This window comes from Anomaloglossus baeobatrachus, chromosome 9 (assembly GCF_048569485.1).
Source record: "Anomaloglossus baeobatrachus isolate aAnoBae1 chromosome 9, aAnoBae1.hap1, whole genome shotgun sequence".
Lineage (NCBI taxonomy): Eukaryota > Metazoa > Chordata > Amphibia > Anura > Aromobatidae > Anomaloglossus > Anomaloglossus baeobatrachus.
Window position 1 is genome coordinate 220,316,923 of NC_134361.1, and position 25,182 is coordinate 220,342,104.

The following is a 25,182-nucleotide window of genomic DNA, read 5'->3' on the forward strand; positions in this document are numbered from 1 at the left end:
TTTTCTGCGACAGGAACCCAGCAGCGTCTCCAGTGCCATTCGCACAAAGGACTGGAAATTACCGCTTCGCTCTCGGCGGCTGTCCTTGGGGGGAGATAAGGGGGCAGGAAGAAGGTCAGATGTTACTAAAGGGGGCACAAGAAGATGGATAGCAAAATCCAGAACCGCGCAAGATCTGAGGAACAGCGCCACGAGCTATGCTGTCAGCAGTAGTGCAGCCTCGCGCATTAGATGGTCATAATGGTAATGACGTAATATCCATTACCAGCATCTCTGTCCTTTAAAGAGAATAACTACAAGTAAATTTTGGTCTAGAAATGTACATTCATCTGATGGGAGAGAGTTGTGAGCATGCTCAGTGACCTGTGCAGACATCATGGCGCAGGGAGGGGAGGAGGCATTGCTTATTGGGAATGGTGGAAATAATCATTGTTCTGAAGTTAAAATCATCCCCCTGTTTATAATACAGGCAGAAGTGAAACACTGCTGTGCGCTGGGTATTATATACAGAGAGAAAACATGGCAGAATCCACCTGTACGGCAGCAGCAGCAGAACCACTGGGATGTGGGGCCACCGTCTGCGCCTCCTATTGTTTCTGAACCGCTTTTTAAATCTGACTTTATAAGTACATTGACTACAGCTCCTCCACTTGTTACCCCTCCAGTATAATGATTACAACTCCTCCTCTTGTTATCCCTCCCGTATAATATCTATGACTTATCTCTCCAGTATATTGATTACAGCTCCTCCACTAGTTGCCCCTCCAGTATAATGATTACAGCTCCTCCACTTGTTACCCCTCCAGTAGAATAACTACAGCTCCTTCACTTGTTACCCCTCCAATATAATGATTATAGCTCCTCCACTTGTCGTCCCTCCAGTATAATTACTACAGCTCCTCCACTTGTCCACTTGTTACCCCTCCAGTATAATTACTACAGCTCCTCCACTTGTTACCCCTCCAGTATAATGATTAAAGCCCCTGCCACACTTGTGGCCCCTCCAGTATATTGATTATAGCTCCTCCACTTGTGGCCCCTCCAGTATAATTACTACAGCTCCTCCACTTGTTACCCCTCCAGTATGATTACACCTCCACCTAAACTTGTGGACACTCTAGTATATTGATTACAGGTCCTCCACTTGTTACTCCTCCAGTATAATCCAGTATAATGAGTACAGCTCCTCCCACACTTGTGGCCCCTCCAGTATAACTATAGCTCCTCCCACAATCCCTGCCCCTCCAGTATAACTACAGCTCCTCCCACACTTTTTGCCCCTCCAGTATTATTAAAGCTCCTCCCACACTTGTGGCTCCTCCTGTATAATGCTTACAGCTCCTCCTACAATTCTTGCCCCTCCAGTATAATGACTATAGCGCTTCCACTTGTTACCCCTGCACTATAACTATTACAGCTCCTCCCACACTTGTGGTCCCTCCGGTATAATGACTACAGCTCCTCCACTTGTTGTCCCTCCAGTATAATGATTACAGCTCCTCCACTTGTTACCCCTCCAGTATAATAACTACAGCTCCTCCACTTGTTGCCCCTCCAGTATAATGATTACAGCTCATCCACTAGTTGCTCCTCCAGTATAATGATTACAGCTCCTCCCAGACTTGTTGCCCCTCCAGTATAATGATTACAGCTCCTCCACTTGTTGCCCCTCCAGTATAATGACTACAGCGCCTTCACTTGTTGCCTCTCCAGTATAATGACTACAGCTCCTCCTCTTGTTACCCTTCCAGTATAATGACTACAGCTCCTCCAATTGTTGCCCCTCCAGTATGACTACAGCTCCTCCACTTGTTACCCCTCCAGTATAATGATTACAGCTCCTCCCACACTTGTGGCCCCTCCAGTATAATGATTACAGCTCTTCCTCTTGTTACCCTTCCAGTATAATGACTACAGCTCCTCCAGTTGTTGCCCTTCCAGTATAATGATTACAACTCATCTACTAGTTGCTCCTCCAGTATAATTACTACAGCTCCTCCACTTGTTGCCCCTCCAGTATAATGATTACAGCTCCTCCACTTGTTGCCCCTCCAGTATAATGATTACAGCTCCTCCCACACTTGTTGCCCCTCCAGTATAATGATTACAGCTCTTCTACTTGTTGCCCCTGCAGTATAATGATTACAGCTCCTTCACTTGTTGCCCCTCCAGTATAATGATCACAGCTCTTCCCACACTTGTGACTCCTCCAATATAATGATTACAGCTCCTCCCACACTTGTGGCCCCTCCAGTATAATGATTACAGCTCTTCCACTTTCTGCCCCTCCACTATAATGACTACAGCTCCTCCACTTGTTGCCCCTCCAGTATAATGATTACAGCTCTTCCACTTGTTGCCCCTCCAGTATAATGACTACAGCTCCTCCACTTGTTACCCCTCCACTATAATGACTACAGCTTCTCCACTTGTTACCCCTCCAGTATAATGACTACAGCTCCTCCACTTGTAGCCCCTCCAGTATAATGACTACAACTCCTCCACTTGTTGCCCTTCCAGTATAATGACTACAGCTCCTCCACTTGTTACCCCATCCAGTATAATGACTAAAGCTCCTCCACTTGTTACCCCATCCAGTATAATGACTACAGCTCCTCCACTTGTTACCCCATCCAGTATAATGACTACAGCTCCTCCACTTGTTACCCCATCCAGTATAATGTTTATGACTTGTTGCCCCTCCAGTATAATGATTACAGCTCCTCCACTTGTTACCCCTCCAGTATAATGATTACAGCTCTTCCACTTGTTACCCTTCCAGTATCCCCACCTCCTGTATATTGATGACAATTCACGTTTCTTCCACATTTTCACTATTTGTGAAATTTTTTTACTTTGTTACCTCTTTGCTTCTTAACATGTGTTTTTTTCTCCTGCACCCGGTGCCGATGTTCTGGGAGATTCTGAGGAGGGAATAAAGATCGAGACCGTCAGAAGAAAAGACTGGAGGACAAGATGCATGATAAGATCCTCACTGCTCACATCTTATTTTTTTTCCGCTCTCCTTGTGAAGCCGGGAATATAATCTATCATGAACCTTTTATATTAAATGAGTTCCAGCCGGATTCATAGAGAGCGCGTATTAATATCAGGATTATACTGTACGGCCATCCTGACGTGTATTATCACAGTAAGTACACCAGCCTCCTCAGGGCTACAGAATTTGCATCGTGAAATCTGGTTTCAGGCTCCATTATCAAGTCAATGGGTGAAGTTTATATAGAAAATATCGATATATGGGAAAGGCACAAGAGGGAGAAATCTGGATTCGGCGTTACAGGCAATATATTTTCCCATCTGCCCCGTTTTCAGATTTGTTTATAGCCCCCTCCCTTCAGAAGGACCCCCGGGAACATTGCTGTGAATAGAACTGACAAATTACCTTGTACAGAGTTCTATCGGTCTTGTCTCCTGCGGGTGAAAACAGAAGAATTAATCCGAATTACAGAAGTGGATGCAAACGTGTGACCCCCAATTCACCACCAGAAAGTCTACACACCCCTGAAATCCCCATGACTTATTCCTTAAGGAGGCGCCCACTACTGACGTTATCCACATAGGGACCAACACCCGGGGTGATAATACTGATTCGGCCTCATCCCACTCCACCCTTTCTCTATGCATTGCTGTAACAGTATAGGGGTCCTAACAGTGTAGGGGTCCTAACAGTGCAGGGGTCCTATCAGTAGACGGGTCATATAAGTCTAGGAATCCTAACAGTCCAGGAGTCCTATCAGTATAGGGGTCCTAACAGTAAAGGGGTCCTATCAACGCAGGGGTCCCAACAGTACAGGGATGCCAACAGCCCAGGGGTCCCAATAGCCCAGGGGTCCTAACAGTACAGGGGTCCTAACAGTGCAGGGGTCCTAACAATCCAGGGGACGTAACAGTACAGGGGTCTTATCAGTGGACGGGTCCTATCAGTCTAGGAATCCTAACAGTACAGGAGTCCAATCAGTGCAGGGGTCCTAACAGTACAGGGTCCTATCAGTGCAGGGGTCCGAACATCCCATGGGTCCTAACAATGATGGTGTCCTAACGGTGCAGGGGTCCTAACAGTGGATGGGTCCTATCAGTCCAGGAGTCCTAACAGTCCAGGAGTCCTAATAGTACATGGGGTCCTAACAGTACAGGGGTCCTATCACTGCAGGGATCCCAACAGCCCAGGGGTCCTAACAGTACACGGGTCCTATCAGTGGATGAGTCCTATCAATCTAGGAATCACAGGAGTCCTAATAGTACAGAGGTCCTAAAAGTTGAGGAGTCCTATCAGTGCAGGGGTCCTAACAGTACAGGGGTCCTAACAGCCCAGGGGTCCTAACAGTGCAGGGGTCCTAACAGTGCAGGGGTCCTAGCAATGCAGGTGTCCTAAAAATCCAGGGGTCCTATCAGTGGATGGGTCCTAATAGTACAGGGGTCCTATCAGTGCAAGGGACCTAATAGTCCAGGGGTCCTAACAGTACAGGGGTCCTAGCAGTACAGGGGACCTATCAGTGGATGGGTCCTATCAGTCCACAAGTCCTATAAGTGCAGGGGTCTTAGTAGTACAGGGGTCCTAGCAGTACAGATGTCCTAACAATCCAGGAGTCCTATCAGTGCAGGGGTCCTAATAGTACAAGGGTCCTATCAGTACAAGAGTCTTAACAGTACAAGGGACCTAATAGTCCAGGGGTCCTAAGAGTGAAGGGGTCCTATTAATGCAGGGGAGCTATCAGTGCAGGGGTCCCCTGTGTGGACGCGTCTCTCTATACCAGGGTCCCCTATATTGGGTGATCCGGATTCGCTCCCCTTAGGAGCCCGTGCTCAGCTATAGCGCACCACGTACCTTTTCCCTCTGGCATCTTGCCCCAGTGGCCGGGCTTGTACGATGGAGTGTGAGGGTCTCTGTGCACTGAACACGCAGGTCCTGGCACCACCCACATTTATTCCCTGAATACCCCACAGTGCCCGAGAGAAGGGGCAGATTCCAGAACTGGGCAGAGATTCTGCATATTCAGGGAGAGATGTGCTGACCCAGGCACAGGGGGACCGGCCCCCGCACCCACCGGCACCCTCTCCCTTAACCCCTGCGGTGCCAAATACAGCACTCACCGCTGGTAGGGATCATTTCTATAACAAATCATGGCACCGATCTGCTCCAATATTACAGATTTTTTGGCCATTTTTAATAACATCTTTTCAATGATTAATACAAAAAAAGAGGAATTAAATAAAAAAAAATTCAAACAAATCTTTTCAATGATTAAAACAAAAAGAGGCCGATATCCCCCCCCCCCAAGGGATTATTGCTGCAGCTTCCACCGAACCCTACAGACTCGGATCCTGTTTTGGGAAAAAATAAAAATAAAAAATGTCTGCACTTTAAAGCATCCAATATACAGCCATAGACACAGAGATCTCCCCGGCTTCTGCTTTTCACCAGTGTCTTTAGTTATTTCTGCTCATGTGTCCTTATGACAACACTTCCCATTCTGCGCTCCAATACTTTTGTGTTATCAGAGGGACGCGCTTGATAATTGATAATTCTATCACTGAACCACCAGAGTCCAGTAGTGGCGGCTTTACACCGCTCCAACCGATACTCGGTGACGTACGGCTCGACATTGTGATTGGTGATGTACGGCTCAGTATTGTGCTTGGTGATGTACGGCTCGGCATTGTGCTTGGTGATGTACGGCTCGGCATTGTGCTTGGTGATGTACGGCTCAGCATTGTGCTTGGTGATGTACGGCTCGGCATTGTGCTTGGTGATGTATGGCTCAGCATTGTGCTTGGTGATGTACGGCTCAGCATTGTGCTTGGTGATGTACGGCTCGGCATTGTGCTTGGTGATGTATGGCTCGGCATTGTGTTTGGTGATGTACGGCTCGGCATTGTGCTTGGTGATGTACGGCTCGGCATTGTGCTTGGTGATGTACGGCTCAGCATTGTGCTTGGTGATGTGCGGCTCGGCATTGTGCTTGGTGATGTACGGCTCGGCATTGTGCTTGGTGATGTACGGCTCAGCATTGTGCTTGGTGATGTACGGCTCAGCATTGTGCTTGGTGATGTACGGCTCGGCATTGTGCTTGGTGATGTACGGCTCAGCATTGTGCTTGGTGATGTACGGCTCGGCATTGTGCTTGGTGATGTATGGCTCAGCATTGTGCTTGGTAATGTATGGCTCGGCATTGTGCTTGGTGATATATGGTTCGGCATTGTGCTTGGTGATGTACGGCTCGGCATTGTGCTTGGTGATGTACGGCTCTGCATTGTGCTTGGTGATGTACGGCTCAGCATTGTGCTTGGTGATGTACGGCTCAGCATTGTGCTTGGTGATGTACGGCTCAGCATTGTGCTTGGTGATGTATGGCTCGGCATTGTGCTTGGTGATGTACGGCCCGGCATTGTGCTTGGTGATGTACGGCTCGGCATTGTGCTTTGTGATGTACGGCTCAGCATTGTGCTTGGTGATGTACGGCTCAGCATTGTGCTTGGTGATGTACGGCTCAGCATTGTGCTTGGCAATGTATGGCTGGGCATTGCGCTTGGTGATGTACGGCTCGGCATTGTGCTTGGTGATGTACGGCTCGGCATTGTGCTTTGTGATGTACGGCTCAGCATTGTGCTTGGTGATGTACGGCTCGGCATTGTGCTTGGTGATGTACGGCTCGGCATTGTGCTTGGTGATGTACGGCTCAGCATTGTGCTTGGTTATGTACGGCTCGGCATTGTGCTTGGTGATGTATGGCTCGGCATTGTGCTTGGTGATGTATGGCTCGGCATTGTGCTTGGTGATGTATGGCTCGGCATTGTGCTTGGTGATGTATGGCTCGGCATTGTGCTTGGTGATGTACGGCTCGGCATTGTGCTTGGTGATGTACGGCTCAGCATTGTGCTTGGTGATGTATGGCTCGGCATTGTGCTTGGTGATGTACGGCTCAGCATTGTGATTGGTGATGTATGGCTCAGCATTGTGCTTGGTGATGTATGGCTCGGCATTGTGCTTGGTGATGTACGGCTCGGCATTGTGCTTGGTGATGTACGGCTCAGCATTGTGCTTGGTGATGTATGGCTCGGCATTGTGCTTGGTGATGTATGGCTCGGCATTGTGCTTGGTGATGTACGGCTCAGCATTGTGCTTTGGTGATGTACGGCTCGGCATTGTGCTTGGTGATGTACGGCTCGGCATTGTGCTTGGTGATGTACGGCTCGGCATTGTGCTTGGTGATGTATGGCTCGGCATTGTGCTTGGTGATGTATGGCTCGGCATTGTGCTTGGTGATGTACGGCTCGGCATTGTGCTTGGTGGTGTATGGCTCAGCATTGTGCTTCGTGACGCATGGCTCGTCGTTGTGCTTGGTGGTGTACCGCTGCAGCTGCTCGGTCATGAAGCTCCCGGTGGGAGAAATGATTGTGCTGATGACACCAGAGGAGGTCTGGACTCTGCAGTTATGGGGTCAGCAGAGCGGTTGGTGATTTTCTGCCACCTGCTCTGTAATGTTACGGGGTCTCCACTTTGTGGCTGAGTTGCTGCGGTTCCTTCCACTCCTCTATAATATCACTCACAGGCGATGGGGAAGATTTAGGAGGACGAAACGTCATAAACGGACTTGTTACCCTGGTGTCTCCTATTACAGGACACGCTGGTATCACTGAGAGCTGCACCACCAGACGTTCTGTCACTTTAGTAAAGACAGATGGCATGGGGGGGGGGGGGGCGCTGAGGTTATACCTCGGGGAGCGATGGGCTGGAGATTATACACTGGAGGCATGGGGCCTAATGGTATAAACTGGGGCAATGGGGCTGGATGTTATGCACCAGGGGGCGATAGGGCTGACATAGAAGCCCAATTTCAGTGATTTGGACAAGGGTCTCAATACCTTCGTCCCACCAGTATGTATGTATATATATATATATATATATATATATATATATATATATTCAGTACAGACCAAAAGTTTGGACACACCTCATTCAATGAGTTTTCATGACTCTGAAAATTGTAGATTCACATTGAAGGGATCAAAACTATGAATTACCACATGTGGAATGAAATACTTAAAAAAGTGTGAAACAACTGAAAATCTGTCTTATATTCTAGGTTCTTCACAGTAGCCACCTTTTGCTTTGATTACTGCTTTGCACACTCTTGGCATTCTCTTGATGAGTTTCAAGAAGTAGTCACCGGAAATGGTTTTCCAACAGTCTTGAAGGAGTTCCCAGAGATGCTTAGCACTTGTTGGCCCTTTTGCCTTCACTCTGCGTCCAGCTCACCCCAAACCATCTCGATTGGGTTCAGGTCTGGTGACTGTGGAGGTCGGGTCATCTGGCGTAGCATCCCATCACTCTCCTTCTTAGTCACATAGCCCTTACACAGCCTGGAGGTGTTTGGGGTCATTGTCCTGTTGAAAAATAAATGATGGTCCAACTAAACGCAAACCGGATGGAATAGCACGCCGCTGCAGATGCTGTGGTAGCCATGCTGGTTCAGTATGCCTTCAATTTTGAATAAATCCCCAACAGTGTCACCAGCAAAGCACCCCCACACCATCACACCTCCTCCACCATGCTTCACGGTGGGAACCAGCCATGTAGATGCCATCCGTTCACCTTTTCTACAAAGACACGGTGGTTGGATCCAAAGATCTCAAATTTGGACTCATCACAGCAAAGCACAGATCTCCACTGGTCTAATGTCCATTCCTTGTGTTCTCTTCTGCTTGTTGCTTGTCCTTAGCAGTGGTTTCATAGCAGCTATTTTACCATGAAGGCTGCTGCACAAAGTCTCCTCTTAACAGTTGTTCTAGAGATGAGAAGGTGTGTCCAAACTTTTGGTCTGTACAGTATGTATATGTATATATATATATATATATATATATATATATATATATATATATATATATATATATATATATACACACTCATCTCAGTGTTGGTGCCAGGGCTCCAGATTTCCTCGAATGATCCAATCTACTTGTAGACACCAATAAACATAAAACACACCTTCCTTTACTCTACAGTAATAACCCGGCGGCCATAAATCCCAGCAGTGATGGCTGTGGTAAATGGGGTCAGGCAGATGTCAGGCCATTCCAGGAGCCGGCGATGACCGTGCATGTTTCGGGGTCACTTATTGACTCGTGATATATAAATCCCAATAATATACAGGTGGGAGGCTCTTGCCAATCGATAGTTGATATTTTCTATTGCCTTATATTTGGGGGGCTCTGTACCCAGGGGCCGGGGTGTGACTTAATAAGCTTTATTTACTCCAGAGCCCATGGACCATTGTAGGAATCGTGGGACCGGCCACATTCACGGTGACGTGCCCCGGTGTAGGACGTCTGGATTTCAGGGTCACCTCACAATCTCCGTCTCCAGGTAGTGCGGCACCATAGTGATGATCAATGGGGGCGGGTGTGAACGGCACCTTCTCCAGGTAGATGTCACCCGTGGACTTCAGTCAGTTACCTGGACGCCTGCTCAGCCCCTATTAATGATTAATCCCACAGGTTGGGAGCATCCTCAGGATCCAAGAAGGAGGCGGATGACCCGGGAAATGGGGAGAGGCCGCCCAGAAAAGATGGAGGGCCCAGAAGAATAACAGGAAGGACGGGAGCTCACCATGGGGAAGGGGACCAACTGCTCCATGGATGGGGGGAGCTTCCCCCTATCATCCGAGTTCTTCCAAGGTAGGACGGCTCTTATACATCAGCCTATAGGGTGCACAGCCCCGCAGATGGCGCTCTATGGAGCCACACCGCTCCTGTACTGGGGCCACACATCGGGGACACAATGGTCGTAGTCGGACACTTCTTTGGTAGCATGAGGTCATTCCTGAGCCGGTGGGCTTTCCGTATTGTACCACCACGTTCTCAGGAGGGCGCCCCCTGCTGATTGCCCCCAGGTCTGCGCTTCTGTCCTATTCGCCTCTTCTATCTGTGTCCTTAGTGATCAAGAAGGACCTGTGGATATTCCTCATTCCCGTCCTGGTCGGCTGCGTTCAGTTGGCTTTATTCTTGGAAGAGATGGGATTTTTCCTGCGGAATATTCGGAGCACGCGGAGAACCTGTCTGTACCTGTGGATCCTCGGAGTATATCCGGTGAGGATCAAGAACGGCGCAAAGAGTTAAAAGATGTATAGATAAGGGAGAAGAAGGGTTAATATAGTCTCATGATCCCGGGACATAATCAGTACAACATTCAATATGAAAAATGAGCGCCATTTGGCAGATTATGGGTTAACAGATCCTTTTTTTCTCATTGGCCAGGTAATCTGTATCACCTCCATTATCGGCATGTACATCCCCCGCTCCTCCTCCATCTGTAACTTTGTGGCTTCCATGTAAGTACGAATAGCGAATAGTCGAAGCGAAACCCCCTAATTCCAGTTACCCCTAGTGGAGCAGCGCCCCCCAGTGGTGGTTCTGCAGAATTCCTGATCTCATATTGTTAGGGGCACATCCGATGACATCGCACCCGGTACCGATCACCCCCGGCTCCGCCATCCTCCCGCGAGCTGCGGGTCTGAGCTCGCGGACGTGGCGTCTTCACCACCGTCTTGTCTCTTTGCAGATATCACTCCATTACTCTCTGGAAATTCTTGGACCTGATAACAGATTTCTTTGGTGGTAAAGCGAGAATGTTAGAAGAGCTGGGGGGTCAGACGGTGGCCCCCAACCCGCCCCCCTGCTGCTGCTGCTGCTGTTTCCCCAACATCGTAGTGAACAGGTGGGCACAGGATAAGGACGCCATGTTTGTAGTGTGGGCATTGGGAGATAACGGATGTTCGGTGTGCGGCGCGTTCGATGTGTGAATTCGGCCCAACCCTTCCCCTGAGCAGGATGAGACCTCGCTGCCGTGCTACCCCACCCTCCAGCCTGTCCTCTTCTGTCTCAGGAGTAACCTGCGCTGGATGAACATTGCCGTGTACCAGCTGTCAGTGGTGCGGACCCTCCTGTTCTTCATGGGCCTCATCCTCTGGACTGATGAGAAGTATGACTATGGGGATGTGAGTATGAAAACATGGAGGACATTCATTCTTATCACTAACGCAGCGCCTCTAGTGGCCACATGACTAACTGAAGGGCCGAGTCATGCTCCGTCCCCACGATGGACGTAATATTACCTACCTAGTTTACCTCTGCTCCCTATACAGACACATCTGCAGGTTTTTCCCTCCGCTCTATACAGACACATCTGCAGGTTTTCCCCTCCGCTCTCTATACAGACACATCTGCAGGTTTTTCCCTCCGCTCTCTATACAGACACATCTGCAGGTTTTTCCCTCTGCTCTCTATACAGACACATCTGCAGGTTTTTCCCTCCGCTCTATACAGACACATCTGCAGGTTTTTCCCTCCGCTCTCTATACAGACACATCTGCAGGTTTTCCCCTCCGCTCTCTATACAGACACATCTGCAGGTTTTTCCCTCTGCTCTCTATACAGACACATCTGCAGGTTTTCCCTTCCACTCTCTATACAGACACATCTGCAGGTTTTTCCCTCCGCTCTCTATATAGACACATCTGCAGGTTTTTCCCTCCGCTCTCTATACAGACACATCTGAAGGTTTTCCCCTCCGCTCTCTATACAGACACATCTGCAGCTTCTTCCTTCCGCTCTCTATACAGACACATCTGCAGGTTTTCCCTCCGTTCTCTATACAGACACATCTGCAGGTTTTTCCTTCCGCTCTCTATACAGACACATCTGAAGGTTTTCCCCTTCGCTCTCTATACAGACACATCTGCAGGTTTTTCCCTCCACTCTCTATACAGACACATCTGCAGGTTTTTCCCTCCGCTCTATACAGACACATCTGCAGGTTTTTCCCTCCGCTCTCTATATAGACACATCTGAAGGTTTTCCCCTCCGCTTTCTATACAGACACATCTGCAGGTTCTTTCCTCCACTCTCTATACAGACACATCTGTAGGTTTTTCCCTCCGCTCTATACAGACACATCTGCAGGTTTTTCCCTCCGCTCTCTATATAGACACATCTGCAGGTTTTTCCCTCCGCTCTCTATACAGACACATCTGCAGGTTTTTCCCTCTTCTCCCTATAAAGACACATCTTCAGGTTTTTCCCTCCACTCTCTATATAGACACATCTGCAGGTTTTCCCATCCGCTCTCTATACAGACACATTTGCAGGTTTTTCCCTCCACTCTCTATACAGACAAATCTGCAGGATTTTCCCTCCGTTCTTTATACAGACACATCTGCAGGTTTTTCCCTCCGCTCTTTACAGACACATCTGCAGGTTTTTCCCTCTGCTCCCTATAAAGACACATTTGCAGGTTTTCCCTCCGCTCTCTATACAGACACATCTGCAGCTTCTTCCTTCCGTTCTCTATACAGACACATCTGCAGGTTTTTCCCTCCGCTCTATACAGACACATCTGCAGGTTTTTCCCTCCGCTCTCTATACAGACACATCTGCAGGTTTTCCCCTCCGCTCTCTATACAGACACATCTGCAGGTTTTTCCCTCTGCTCTCTATACAGACACATCTGCAGGTTTTCCCCTCCGCTCTCTATACAGACACATCTGCAGGTTTTTCCCTCCGCTCTCTATACAGACACATCTGCAGGTTTTTCCCTCCGCTCTCTATACAGACACATCTGAAGGTTTTCCCCTCCGCTCTCTATACAGACACATCTGCAGCTTCTTCCTTCCGCTCTCTATACAGACACATCTGCAGGTTTTCCCTCCGTTCTCTATACAGACACATCTGCAGGTTTTTCCCTCCGCTCTCTATACAGACACATCTGAAGGTTTTCCCCTTCGCTCTCTATACAGACACATCTGCAGGTTTTTCCCTCCACTCTCTATACAGACACATCTGCAGGTTTTTCCCTCCGCTCTATACAGACACATCTGCAGGTTTTTCCCTCCGCTCTCTATATAGACACATCTGAAGGTTTTCCCCTCCGCTTTCTATACAGACACATCTGCAGGTTCTTTCCTCCACTCTCTATACAGACACATCTGTAGGTTTTTCCCTCCGCTCTATACAGACACATCTGCAGGTTTTTCCCTCCGCTCTCTATATAGACACATCTTCAGGTTTTTCCCTCCGCTCTCTATACAGACACATCTGCAGGTTTTTCCCTCTTCTCCCTATAAAGACACATCTTCAGCTTTTTCCCTCCATTCTCTATATAGACACATCTGCAGGTTTTCCCATCCGCTCTCTATACAGACACATTTGCAGGTTTTTCCCTCCACTCTCTATACAGACAAATCTGCAGGATTTTCCCTCCGTTCTTTATACAGACACATCTGCAGGTTTTTCCCTCAGCTCTTTACAGACACATCTGCAGGTTTTTCCCTCTGCTCCCTATAAAGACACATCTGCAGGTTTTCCCTCCGATCTCTATACAGACACATCTGCAGCTTCTTCCTTCCTTTCTCTATACAGACACATCTGCAGGTTTTTCCCTCCGCTCTCTATACAGACACATCTGCAGGTTTTCCCCTCCGCTCTCTATACAGACACATCTGCAGGTTTTTCCCTCTGCTCTCTATACAGACACATCTGCAGGTTTTCCCCTCCGCTCTCTATACAGACACATCTGCAGGTTTTCCCCTCCGCTCTCTATACAGACACATCTGCAGGTTTTTCCCTCCGCTCTCTATACAGACAAATCTGAAGGTTTTCCTCTCCGCTCTCTATACAGACACATCTGCAGCTTCTTCCTTCCGCTCTCTATACAGACACATCTGCAGGTTTTTCCCTCCGCTCTCTATACAGACACATCTGAAGGTTTTCCCCTTCGCTCTCTATACAGACACATCTGCAGGTTTTCCCCTCCACTCTCTATACAGACACATCTGCAGGTTTTTCCCTCCGCTCTATACAGACACATCTGCAGGTTTTTCCCTCCGCTCTCTATATAGACACATCTGAAGGGTTTTCCCTCCGCTTTCTATACAGACACATCTGCAGGTTCTTTCCTCCACTCTCTATACAGACACATCTGTAGGTTTTTCCCTCCGCTCTATACAGACACATCTGCAGATTTTTCCCTCCGCTCTCTATATAGACACATCTGCAGGTTTTTCCCTTCGCTCTCTATACAGACACATCTGCAGGTTTTTCCCTCTTCTCCCTATAAAGACACATCTTCAGGTTTTTCCCTCCACTCTCTATATAGATACATCTGCAGGTTTTCCCATCCGCTCTCTATACAGACACATTTGCAGGTTTTTCCCTCCACTCTCTATACAGACAAATCTGCAGGATTTTCCCTTCGTTCTTTATACAGACACATCTGCAGGTTTTTCTCTCCGCTCTTTACAGACACATCTGCAGGTTTTCCCCTCTGCTCCCTATAAAGACACATCTGCAGGTTTTCCCTCCGCTCTCTATACAGACACATCTGCAGCTTCTTCCTTCCGTTCTCTATACAGACACATCTGCAGGTTTTCCCTCCGTTCTCTATACAGACACATCTGCAGGTTTTCCCCTCCGTTCTCTATACAGACACATCTGCAGGTTTTTCCCTCCGCTCTCTATATAGACACATCTGCAGGTTTTTCCCTCCGCTCTCTATACAGACACATCTGCAGGTTTTTCACTTCGCTCTCTATACAGACACATCTGAAGGTTTTCCCCTCCGCTCTCTATACAGACACATCTGCAGGTTTTTCCCTCCACTCTCTATATAGACACATCTGCAGGTTTTTCCCTCCGCTTTCTATACAGACACATCTGCAGGTTTTTACCTCCGCTCTCTATACAGACACATCTGCAGGTTTTTCCCTCCGCTCTATACAGACACATCTGCAGGTTTTTCCCTCCGCTCTCTATACAGACACATCTGCAGGTTTTTCCCTCCGCTCTCTATATAGACACATCTGAAGGTTTTCCCTCCGCTCTCTATACAGACACATCTGCAGGTTTTTCCCTCTGCTCTCTATACAGACACATCTGCAGGTTATTCCCTCCGCTCTCTATACAGACACATCTGCAGGTTTTTCCCTCCGCTTTCTATACAGACACATCTGCAGGTTTTTCCCTCCGCTCTCTATACAGACACATCTGAAGGTTTTCCCCTCCGCTCTCTATACAGACACATCTGCAGCTTCTTACTTCCGCTCTCTATACAGACACATCTGCAGGTTTTTCCCTCCGCTCTCTATACAGACACATCTGAAGGTTTTCCCCTTCGCTCTCTATACAGACACATCTGCAGGTTTTCCCCTCCACTCTCTATACAGACACATCTGCAGGTTTTTCCCTCCGCTCTATACAGACACATCTGCAGGTTTTTCCCTCCGCTCTCTATATAGACACATCTGAAGGGTTTTCCCTCCGCTTTCTATACAGACACATCTGCAGGTTCTTTCCTCCACTCTCTATACAGACACATCTGTAGGTTTTTCCCTCCGCTCTATACAGACACATCTGCAGATTTTTCCCTCCGCTCTCTATATAGACACATCTGCAGGTTTTTCCCTTCGCTCTCTATACAGACACATCTGCAGGTTTTTCCCTCTTCTCCCTATAAAGACACATCTTCAGGTTTTTCCCTCCACTCTCTATATAGATACATCTGCAGGTTTTCCCATCCGCTCTCTATACAGACACATTTGCAGGTTTTTCCCTCCACTCTCTATACAGACAAATCTGCAGGATTTTCCCTTCGTTCTTTATACAGACACATCTGCAGGTTTTTCCCTCCGCTCTTTACAGACACATCTGCAGGTTTTTCCCTCTGCTCCCTATAAAGACACATCTGCAGGTTTTCCCTCCGCTCTCTATACAGACACATCTGCAGCTTCTTCCTTCCGTTCTCTATACAGACACATCTGCAGGTTTTCCCTCCGTTCTCTATACAGACACATCTGCAGGTTTTCCCCTCCGTTCTCTATACAGACACATCTGTAGGTTTTTCCCTCCGCTCTCTATATAGACACATCTGCAGGTTTTTCCCTCCGCTCTCTATACAGACACATCTGCAGGTTTTTCACTTCGCTCTCTATACAGACACATCTGAAGGTTTTCCCCTCTGCTCTCTATACAGACACATCTGCAGGTTTTTCCCTCCACTCTCTATATAGACACATCTGCAGGTTTTTCCCTCTGCTCTCTATACAGACACATCTGCAGGTTTTTCCCTCCGCTCTCTATACAGACACATCTGCAGGTTTTTACCTCCGCTCTCTATACAGACACATCTGCAGGTTTTTCCCTCCGCTCTATACAGACACATCTGCAGGTTTTTCCCTCTGCTCCCTATAAAGACACATCTGCAGGTTTTCCCTCCGCTCTCTATACAGACACATCTGCAGCTTCTTCCTTCCGTTCTCTATACAGACACATCTGCAGGTTTTCCCTCCGTTCTCTATACAGACACATCTGCAGGTTTTCCCCTCCGTTCTCTATACAGACACATCTGCAGGTTTTTACCTCCGCTCTCTATACAGACACATCTGCAGGTTTTTCCCTCCGCTCTATACAGACACATCTGCAGGTTTTTCCCTCCGCTCTCTATACAGACACATCTGCAGGTTTTTCCCTCCGCTCTCTATATAGACACATCTGAAGGTTTTCCCTCTGTTCTCTATACAGACACATCTGCAGGTTTTTCCCTCTGCTCTCTATACAGACACATCTGCAGGTTTTTCCCTCCGCTCTCTATACAGACACATCTGCAGGTTTTTACCTCCGCTCTCTATACAGACACATCTGCAGGTTTTTCCCTCCGCTCTATACAGACACATCTGCAGGTTTTTCCCTCCGCTCTCTATACAGACACATCTGCAGGTTTTTCCCTCCGCTCTCTATATAGACACATCTGAAGGTTTTCCCTCCGTTCTCTATACAGACACATCTGCAGGTTTTTCCCTCTGCTCTCTATACAGACACATCTGCAGGTTTTTCCCTCCGCTCTCTATACAGACACATCTGCAGGTTTTCCCCTCCACTCTATATAGACACATCTGCAGGTTTTTCCCTCCGCTCTCTATACAGACACATCTGCAGGTTTTTCATTTCGCTCTCTATACAGACACATCTGAAGGTTTTCCCCTCCGCTCTCTATACAGACACATCTGCAGGTTTTCCCCTCCACTCCCTATATAGACACATCTGCAGGTTTTCCCCTCCGCTTTCTATACAGACACATCTGCAGGTTTTTCCCTCCGCTCTCTATACAGACACATCTGCAGATTTTTCCCTCCGCTCTATACAGACACATATGTAGGTTTTTCCCTCCGTTCTCTATACAGACACATCTGCAGGTTTTTCCCTCCGCTATCTATACAGACACATCTGCAGGTTTTTCCCTCCGCTCTCTATATAGACACATCTGCAGGTTTTCCCTCCGCTCTCTATACAGACACATCTGCAGCTTCTTCCTTCCGTTCTCTATACAGACACATCTGCAGGTTTTCCCTCCGTTCTCTATACAGACACATCTGCAGGTTTTTCCCTCCGCTCTCTATATAGACACATCTGCAGGTTTTTCCCTCCGCTCTCTATACAGACACATCTGCAGGTTTTTCACTTCGCTCTCTATACAGACACATCTGAAGGTTTTCCCCTCCGCTCTCTATACAGACACATCTGCAGGTTTTTCCCTCCACTCTCTATATAGACACATCTGCAGGTTTTTCCCTCCGCTTTCTATACAGACACATCTGCAGGTTTTTACCTCCGCTCTCTATACAGACACATCTGCAGGTTTTTCCCTCCGCTCTATACAGACACATCTGCAGGTTTTTCCCTCCGCTCTCTATACAGACACATCTGCAGGTTTTTCCCTCCGCTCTCTATATAGACACATCTGAAGGTTTTCCCTCCGTTCTCTATACAGACACATCTGCAGGTTTTTCCCTCTGCTCTCTATACAGACACATCTGCAGGTTTTTCCCTCCGCTCTCTATACAGACACATCTGCAGGTTTTTACCTCCGCTCTCTATACAGACACATCTGCAGGTTTTTCCCTCCGCTCTATACAGACACATCTGCAGGTTTTTCCCTCCGCTCTCTATACAGACACATCTGCAGGTTTTTCCCTCCGCTCTCTATATAGACACATCTGAAGGTTTTCCCTCCGTTCTCTATACAGACACATCTGCAGGTTTTTCCCTCTGCTCTCTATACAGACACATCTGCAGGTTTTTCCCTCCGCTCTCTATACAGACACATCTGCAGGTTTTCCCCTCCACTCTATATAGACACATCTGCAGGTTTTTCCCTCCGCTCTCTATACAGACACATCTGCAGGTTTTTCATTTCGCTCTCTATACAGACACATCTGAAGGTTTTCCCCTCCGCTCTCTATACAGACACATCTGCAGGTTTTCCCCTCCACTCCCTATATAGACACATCTGCAGGTTTTCCCCTCCGCTTTCTATACAGACACATCTGCAGGTTTTTCCCTCCGCTCTCTATACAGACACATCTGCAGATTTTTCCCTCCGCTCTATACAGACACATATGTAGGTTTTTCCCTCCGTTCTCTATACAGACACATCTGCAGGTTTTTCCCTCCGCTATCTATACAGACACATCTGCAGGTTTTTCCCTCCGCTCTCTATATAGACACATCTGAAGGTTTTCCCTCCGGTCTCTATACAGACACATCTGCAGGTTTTTCCCTTCGCTCTCTATACAGACACATCTGCAGGTTTTTCCCTCCGCTCTCTATACAGACACATCTGCAGGTTTTCCCCTCCACTCTATACAGACACATCTGCAGGTTTTTCCCTCCGCTCTCTATACAGACACATCTGCAGGTTTTTCCCTCCGCTCTCTATACAGACACATCTGCAGGTTTTTCCCTCCGCTCTCTATACAGACACATCTGCAGATTTTCCCCTCCGCTCTCTATACAGACACATCTGCAGGTTTTTCCCGCCGCTCTATATAGACACATCTGCAGGTTTTTCCCTCTGCTCTCTATACAGACACATCTGCAGGTGTTTCCCTCTGCTCTCTATATAGACACATCTGCAGGTTTTTCCCTCCGCTCTCTATACAGACACATCTGCAGGTTTTTCCCTCCGCTTTCTATACAGACACATCTGCAGGTTTTTCCCTCCGCTCTCTATACAGACACATCTGCAGGTTTTTCCCTCCGCTCTATACAGACACATCTGCAGGTTTTTTCCTCCGCTATCTATACAGACACATCTGCAGGTTTTTCCCTCCGCTCTCTATACAGACACATCTGAAGGTTTTCCCTCCGGTCTCTATACAGACACATCTGCAGGTTTTTCCCTTCGCTCTCTATACAGACACATCTGCAGGTTTTTCCCTCCGCTCTCTATACAGACACATCTGCAGGTTTTTCCCTCTGCTCTCTATACAGACACATCTGCAGGTTATTCCCTCCACTCTCTATACAGATACATCTGCAGGTTTTTCCCTCCGCTCTCTATACAGACACATCTGCAGGTTTTCCCCTCCACTCTATATAGACACATCTGCAGGTTTTTCCCTCCGCTCTCTATACAGACACATCTGCAGTTTTTTCATTTCGCTCTCTATACAGACACATCTGAAGGTTTTCCTCTCCGCTCTCTATACAGACACATTTGCAGGTTTTTCCCTCCACTCTCTATATAGACACATCTGCAGGTTTTTCCCTCCGCTTTCTATACAGACACATCCTAAGGTTTTTCCCTCCGCTCTCTATACAGACACATCTGCAGGATTTTCCCTCCGCTCTCTATATAGACACATCTGAAGGTTTTCCCTCTGGTCTCTATACAGACACATCTGCAGGTTTTTCCCTTCGCTCTCTATACAGACACATCTGCAGGTTTTTCCCTCCGCTCTCTATACAGACACATCTGCAGGTTTTCCCCTCCACTTTAGACACATCTGCAGGTTTTTCCCTCCGCTCTCTATACAGACACATCTGCAGGTTTTTCCCTCCGCTCTCTATACAGACACATCTGCAGATTTTTCCCTCCGCTCTCTATACAGACACATCTGCAGGTTTTTCCCGCCGCTCTATACAGACACATCTGCAGGTGTTTCCCTCTGCTCTCTATATAGACACATCTGCAGGTTTTTCCCTCCGCTCTCTATACAGACACATCTGCAGGTTTTTCCCGCCGCTCTATATAGACACATCTGCAGGTGTTTCCCTCCGCTATCTATACAGATACATCTGCAGGTTTTTCCCTTCGCTCTCTATACAGACACATCTGCAGGTTTTTCCCTCCGCTCTATACAGACACATCTGCAGGTTTTTCCCTCCGCTCTCTATACAGACACATCTGCAGGTTTTTCCCGCCGCTCTATATAGACACATCTGCAGGTGTTTCCCTCCGCTATCTATACAGATACATCTGCAGGTTTTTCCCTCCGCTCTCTATACAGACACATCTGCAGGTTTTTCCCTCCGCTCTCTATACAGACACATCTGCAGGTTTTTCCCTCCGCTCTCTATACAGACACATCTGCAGGTTTTTCCCGCCGCTCTATATAGACACATCTGCAGGTGTTTCCCTCTGCTCTGTTGACTTCCAGGTGGACTACACCAACCCCAACTCCTACATCAACATCATCATCAGCCTGTCCACGTTCCTCTCTTTCTACGGGTATCTGCTGTTCTACAAAGCCACAAAGAAAGCCCTGGAGGGTTACAGCCCGCGGTCCAAGTTCATCTGCATCACGCTGGTGCTGGTCCTGTGCGGACTGCAGAACGGGATCCTGGAGACCATGTCGGCGCTGGGAGCCATCCCTTGTGTCCCCCCCTTCACGGTGGAGACGCGCTCGCAGAGTAAGTGGCTTGCCTGTGTAGAAGGAGATTAGGCGTTATCGCTGCACATTAGGCCATCATTAGAGGCTACACAGCGCCATGATGAGGACATACGGGGGCATCGTAGCTTTGGGAACCTTCCTGAATATACTGGCCAAAATCTGTCATCAGATTTCACAATACATAGAACACATGTAATATCTTAGACCTGATAAGGCTGGTGTACTTACTATGAAAATCTGCAATATAATCCCGATAGTAAAATGTATCCAGAGTGAAAACGTTATCCCAGTGAATACAGGTTTTGCCCACCCAGAATGATAGCTGCAGCTTGTACTGAGCAGTGTGAGATCTCAGCCACAGCCGGGAGGAGGGACACTGAGGAGCTGTCACTCAAACTAGGTGGAAGGAGATAAATCTGAAAATAAGGAGCGCTGATAGTGTAATACCAAACAGATCGGTGAGGTTTAACTAAGTGTACACTCACCTGAAAAGGGTTGAGATAGTCACAACTACTAGTGCGCATAAGATAATGGTGTCTGCTGCAGCCCCACGTGGATGAGCATACAAAATGGAGTAGAGAAGGGGTTAAAGCCGCACATCAGCCAAAAGGAAGAAGTAGAATGTTGATGAAGATAAATTTTCTTTTATTCCATAGGTCTACACGTTTCGAGGTGAAAACCTCTTCCTCAGGACCAGCAAAAACCTTTTATGTTGATGTACTGGTCCTGAGGAAGAGGTTTTTACATCGAAACGCGCAGACCTATGAAATAAAACAGTTTATCTTCATCAGCATTCTACTTCTTCCTTTTGGCTGATGCACGGCTTTAACCCCTTCTCTACTCCATTTTGTACGTGGAAGGAGATTGAGCTTAGCTTTAACTTTTCCTCTGATTATTCCACTCCTGGATTTGGCTACAAAAATGACCAAATACTGAATGAGTGAACGTGGCCTAAAGGGGAGTTCCATGTTCATCCTTTATCTAACGCCCTCTGGTGGTGAGGGGGCCTCCCCAATTTGACAAATGTCTACTTGTAAGTGTAAATTAAAGATGATGTTGAAAACACCATTCATAGCATCGGTATCATGTTATAGAGAAGGATCTGAGCGCATTGATATATACATTTGTGGAAAAAATTACCTTTCATTTTTTTCATTGAACTATCTGCTGTGTCTGTGCTCAGGAGTCCAGTGGGCGGTTAGGAGTCCAGTGGGCGGTCAGGGGTCCGGTGGGCGGTCAGGAGTCCGGTGGGCGGTTAGGAGTCCAGTGGGCGGTCAGGGGTCTGGTGGGCTTTCAGGAGTCCGGTGGGTGGTCAGGAGTCCGGTGAGCGGTCAGGGGTCCGGTGGGTGGTTAGGAATCCGGTGGGTGGTCAGGAGTCCAGTGGGCGGTCAGGAGTCCGGTGGGCGGTCAGGAGTCTGGTGGGCGGTCAGGGGTCCGGTGGGCGGTTAGGAGTCCTGTGGGCGGTCAGGAGTCCGGTGGGCGGTCAGGAGTCCAGTGGGCGGTTAGGAGTCCAGTGGGCGGTTAGGAGTCCAGTGGGCGGTCAGGAGTCCAGTGGGCGGTCAGGGGTCCGGTGGGTGGTCAGGAGTCCAGTGGGCGGTCAGGGATCTGGTGGGCTTTCAGGAGTCCGGTGAGCGGTCAGGGGTCCGGTGGGTGGTTAGGAATCTGGTGGGTGGTCAGGAGTCCGGTGGGCGGTCAGGAGTCCGGTGAGCAGTCAGGAGTCCGGTGAGCGGTCAGGAGTCCGGTGGGCGGTCAGGAGTCCGGTGGGCGGTCAGGAGTCCGGTGGGCGGTCAGGGGTCCGGTGGGCGGTCAGGAGTCCGGTGGGTGGTCAGGAGTCCGGTGGGAATTCAGGAGTCCAGTGGGCGGTCAGTGGTCCGGTGGGCGGTCAGGAGTCCGGTGGGCGGTCAGGAGTCCGGTGGGGGGTCAGGAGTCCTGTGGGCTGTCAGGGGGGCATTCAGGGGTCCGGTGGGCGGTCAGGAGTCCGGTGGGCAGTGAGGAGTCCGGTGGGCGGTCAGGAGTCCGGTGGGAATTCAGGAGTCCAGTGGGCGGTCAGTGGTCCGGTGGGCGGTCAGGAGTCCGGTGGGCGGTCAGGGGTCCGGTGGGCGGTCAGGAGTCCGGTGGGCTGTCAGGAGTCCGGTGAGCAGTCAGGAGTCCGGTGAGCAGTCAGGAGTCCGGTGAGCAGTCAGGAGTCCGGTGAGCAGTCAGGAGTCCGGTGAGCAGTCAGGAGTCTGGTGAGCAGTCAGGAGTCCGGTGGGCGGTCAGGAGTCCGATGAGCGGTCAGGAGTCCGATGAGCGGTCAGGAGTCCGGGTATAAACCCTTTATAGTGAACATCGTCCCTCCATATCTTTGCCCCCTCCATGAATGTGGTGCAGGACATGTAACATTGTGTTCTCACAATTGACATCAGAATTTCTCAGTAAATCTCCATTTTTCTCCTCCGCAGCCATCTACAATTACTCCGTGACGATGGAGATGTTCTTCATCAGTCTCTTCGCCCGTTATTGTTTCCGGAGGGTTGAGCCGTGTTCAGACAATGTCTCTATCAGCCGGGAGGAGATGCATAACAAGTCCTCTCAGACCACCCTGCCGGACCTGTACAGCCTCTCCGATGAGGACATGGTGGGCACCAACGCTGATTACATGAGTGAGGGAGACGAGACCCTCTGCCACATCGAGCACGCGCCACTTGACAAGTACGACTTCCTGCAGAACAACGTGGACCTGCCCAGACCAAGTATGGCCAAACCTCAGACCCGAGGCATAGAAATGAGAACCATGACAACCCCTGCAGACACCTACGAAGGAGCAAAACCACCAGCATCGGCCAAGGGGGGACTACAAGTACAAGCACAGATAAACTATATTGGCATCAATGATGCAACAGTAGTCTGAAAGCTGAGGCCACCGAAACAGACGTAACCCTGAGACACAAGATGGCTGGTGGCCAAAGCTTTAAATCCATGTGAGATGATCTCTGACCGTCATGTGCTGCACTCCCTTCTCCGCCATTTATACCCACGCTCCATACAATCATACAATGGATAGAACCTTGTTTATTTTTTGCAATAATATTGTAATAAATAAAGTTTTTATTTAAAAAAAATAGAACAAATCGTCATTTTAAAACATAAAATGTTTGTTTTATCCAGTATGGTTTCACAGTGTTAACCCAGAGGCCAGATCTAAAGGAGTATCGATAGCACTTCATAAACACTTAGTGCACACCATAGTCGACTCCTCTATAGACGAGCAGGGTCGCTATATATTTCTTAAACTGAAGGTCGCAAATTCGATGTTTACAATCGCAAACTGGTACCTACCTAACACTAATCAGATTTCTACCTGTAGGGCCCTTCTGACGCAGCTATCTGATTTTGCAGAGGGGACATTGGTGGTTGGCGGTGACTTCAATTTTACTCTAGACCCAGCCATGGACTCCTCCTCTGGACGCAGCAGTGTCCGCACCAGGGCTGTGGAGTCGGAGTCGGAGTCGTGGAGTCGGAGTCGGAGCTCATTTTGGTGGAGTCGGAGTCGGAGTCGGAGTCGGTATAAAATGCACCGACTCCGACTCCTAAAATATATAATAAATTGGGGACAGGAGTGCAATGCAGAATGTGCTGAATATTTTACTAAATAATAACATTTAGTATAATGCTTATATTTAAGTGAAAAATTTATTGTAGTACAATGTGAACATCAGACATTTAATTGTTTTTATGATACAATAATCAAGATATTTGGATAGAACATAAAATATTTATTGGATACAACTTTAGAACACAAAAAACTAATAAATTGTAAATATGTAATATATATATATATATATATATATATATATATATATATATATTATATACACACAGTGTATATACACACACAAGATATATATGTAATCTACTGTATATTACATAGTGTATTACATATTTACAATTTATTACAGTTTTTTGTGTTCTAAAGTTGTATTCCAATAAATATATTTTATGTTCTATCCAAATATCTTGATTATCGTATCATAAAAATTATTAAATGTCTGATGTTCACATACACATATTCATGTACTACAATAAATTTTTCACCTAACTAAGCAATATATGTAGGAGTCGGAGTCGGAGCCGGAGTCGGAGTCGGAGCCGGAGTCGGTGCAAGAGAATTTGAGGAGTCGGAGTCGGAGTCGGAGTCGAAGGTTTGGCTTACCGACTCCACAGCCCTGGTCCGCACTAAGGAACTTAGTGCCCTAAAGCGGACTTTTCACGCCCTCCGACTGATTGATGTATGGAGAATCCTTAACCCCCAAGGTAAGGACTACACATATTATTCCCCACCACACAACTCATACAGCAGGATAGACCTTTTTCTGGTAAGCCACGGAGCGTTGGCTTGGCATCCCATTACAGAGATAGGGGAAATCTTTTGGTCCGACCATGCCCCAGTCTACCTTTCCCT

At 48.1% G+C, this 25,182-nt stretch overlaps 1 protein-coding gene across 1 annotated transcript; it reads left to right on the forward strand.

The window, feature by feature from the left end:
• Nucleotides 1-9,560: 9,560 nt before the first annotated feature.
• Nucleotides 9,561-23,797, forward strand: LOC142250761 (organic solute transporter subunit alpha-like). The gene is made up of 7 exons (XM_075322978.1): nt 9,561-9,696; nt 9,956-10,107; nt 10,276-10,349; nt 10,580-10,735; nt 10,904-11,015; nt 20,508-20,760; nt 23,183-23,797. Exons 1-7 carry the CDS (start codon nt 9,630-9,632, stop codon nt 23,629-23,631), a joined length of 1,263 nt encoding a protein of 420 aa, XP_075179093.1. The 5' UTR covers nt 9,561-9,629; the 3' UTR covers nt 23,632-23,797.
• The last annotated feature ends 1,385 nt before the right edge of the window (nt 23,798-25,182 follow it).

What these genes read in the sequence shown, in the direction of transcription:
- LOC142250761 (XM_075322978.1), top strand. Translation starts at nt 9,630, where the DNA reads ATGGGGAAGGGGACCAACTGCTCCATGGATGGGGGGAGCTTCCCCCTA. An exon ending in ATCATCCGAGTTCTTCCAAG is followed by an intron (nt 9,697 to 9,955) that starts GTAGGACGGCTC and finishes CTGTGTCCTTAG; the next exon opens with TGATCAAGAAGGACCTGTGG. An exon ending in CCCAACATCGTAGTGAACAG is followed by an intron (nt 10,736 to 10,903) that starts GTGGGCACAGGA and finishes CTTCTGTCTCAG; the next exon opens with GAGTAACCTGCGCTGGATGA.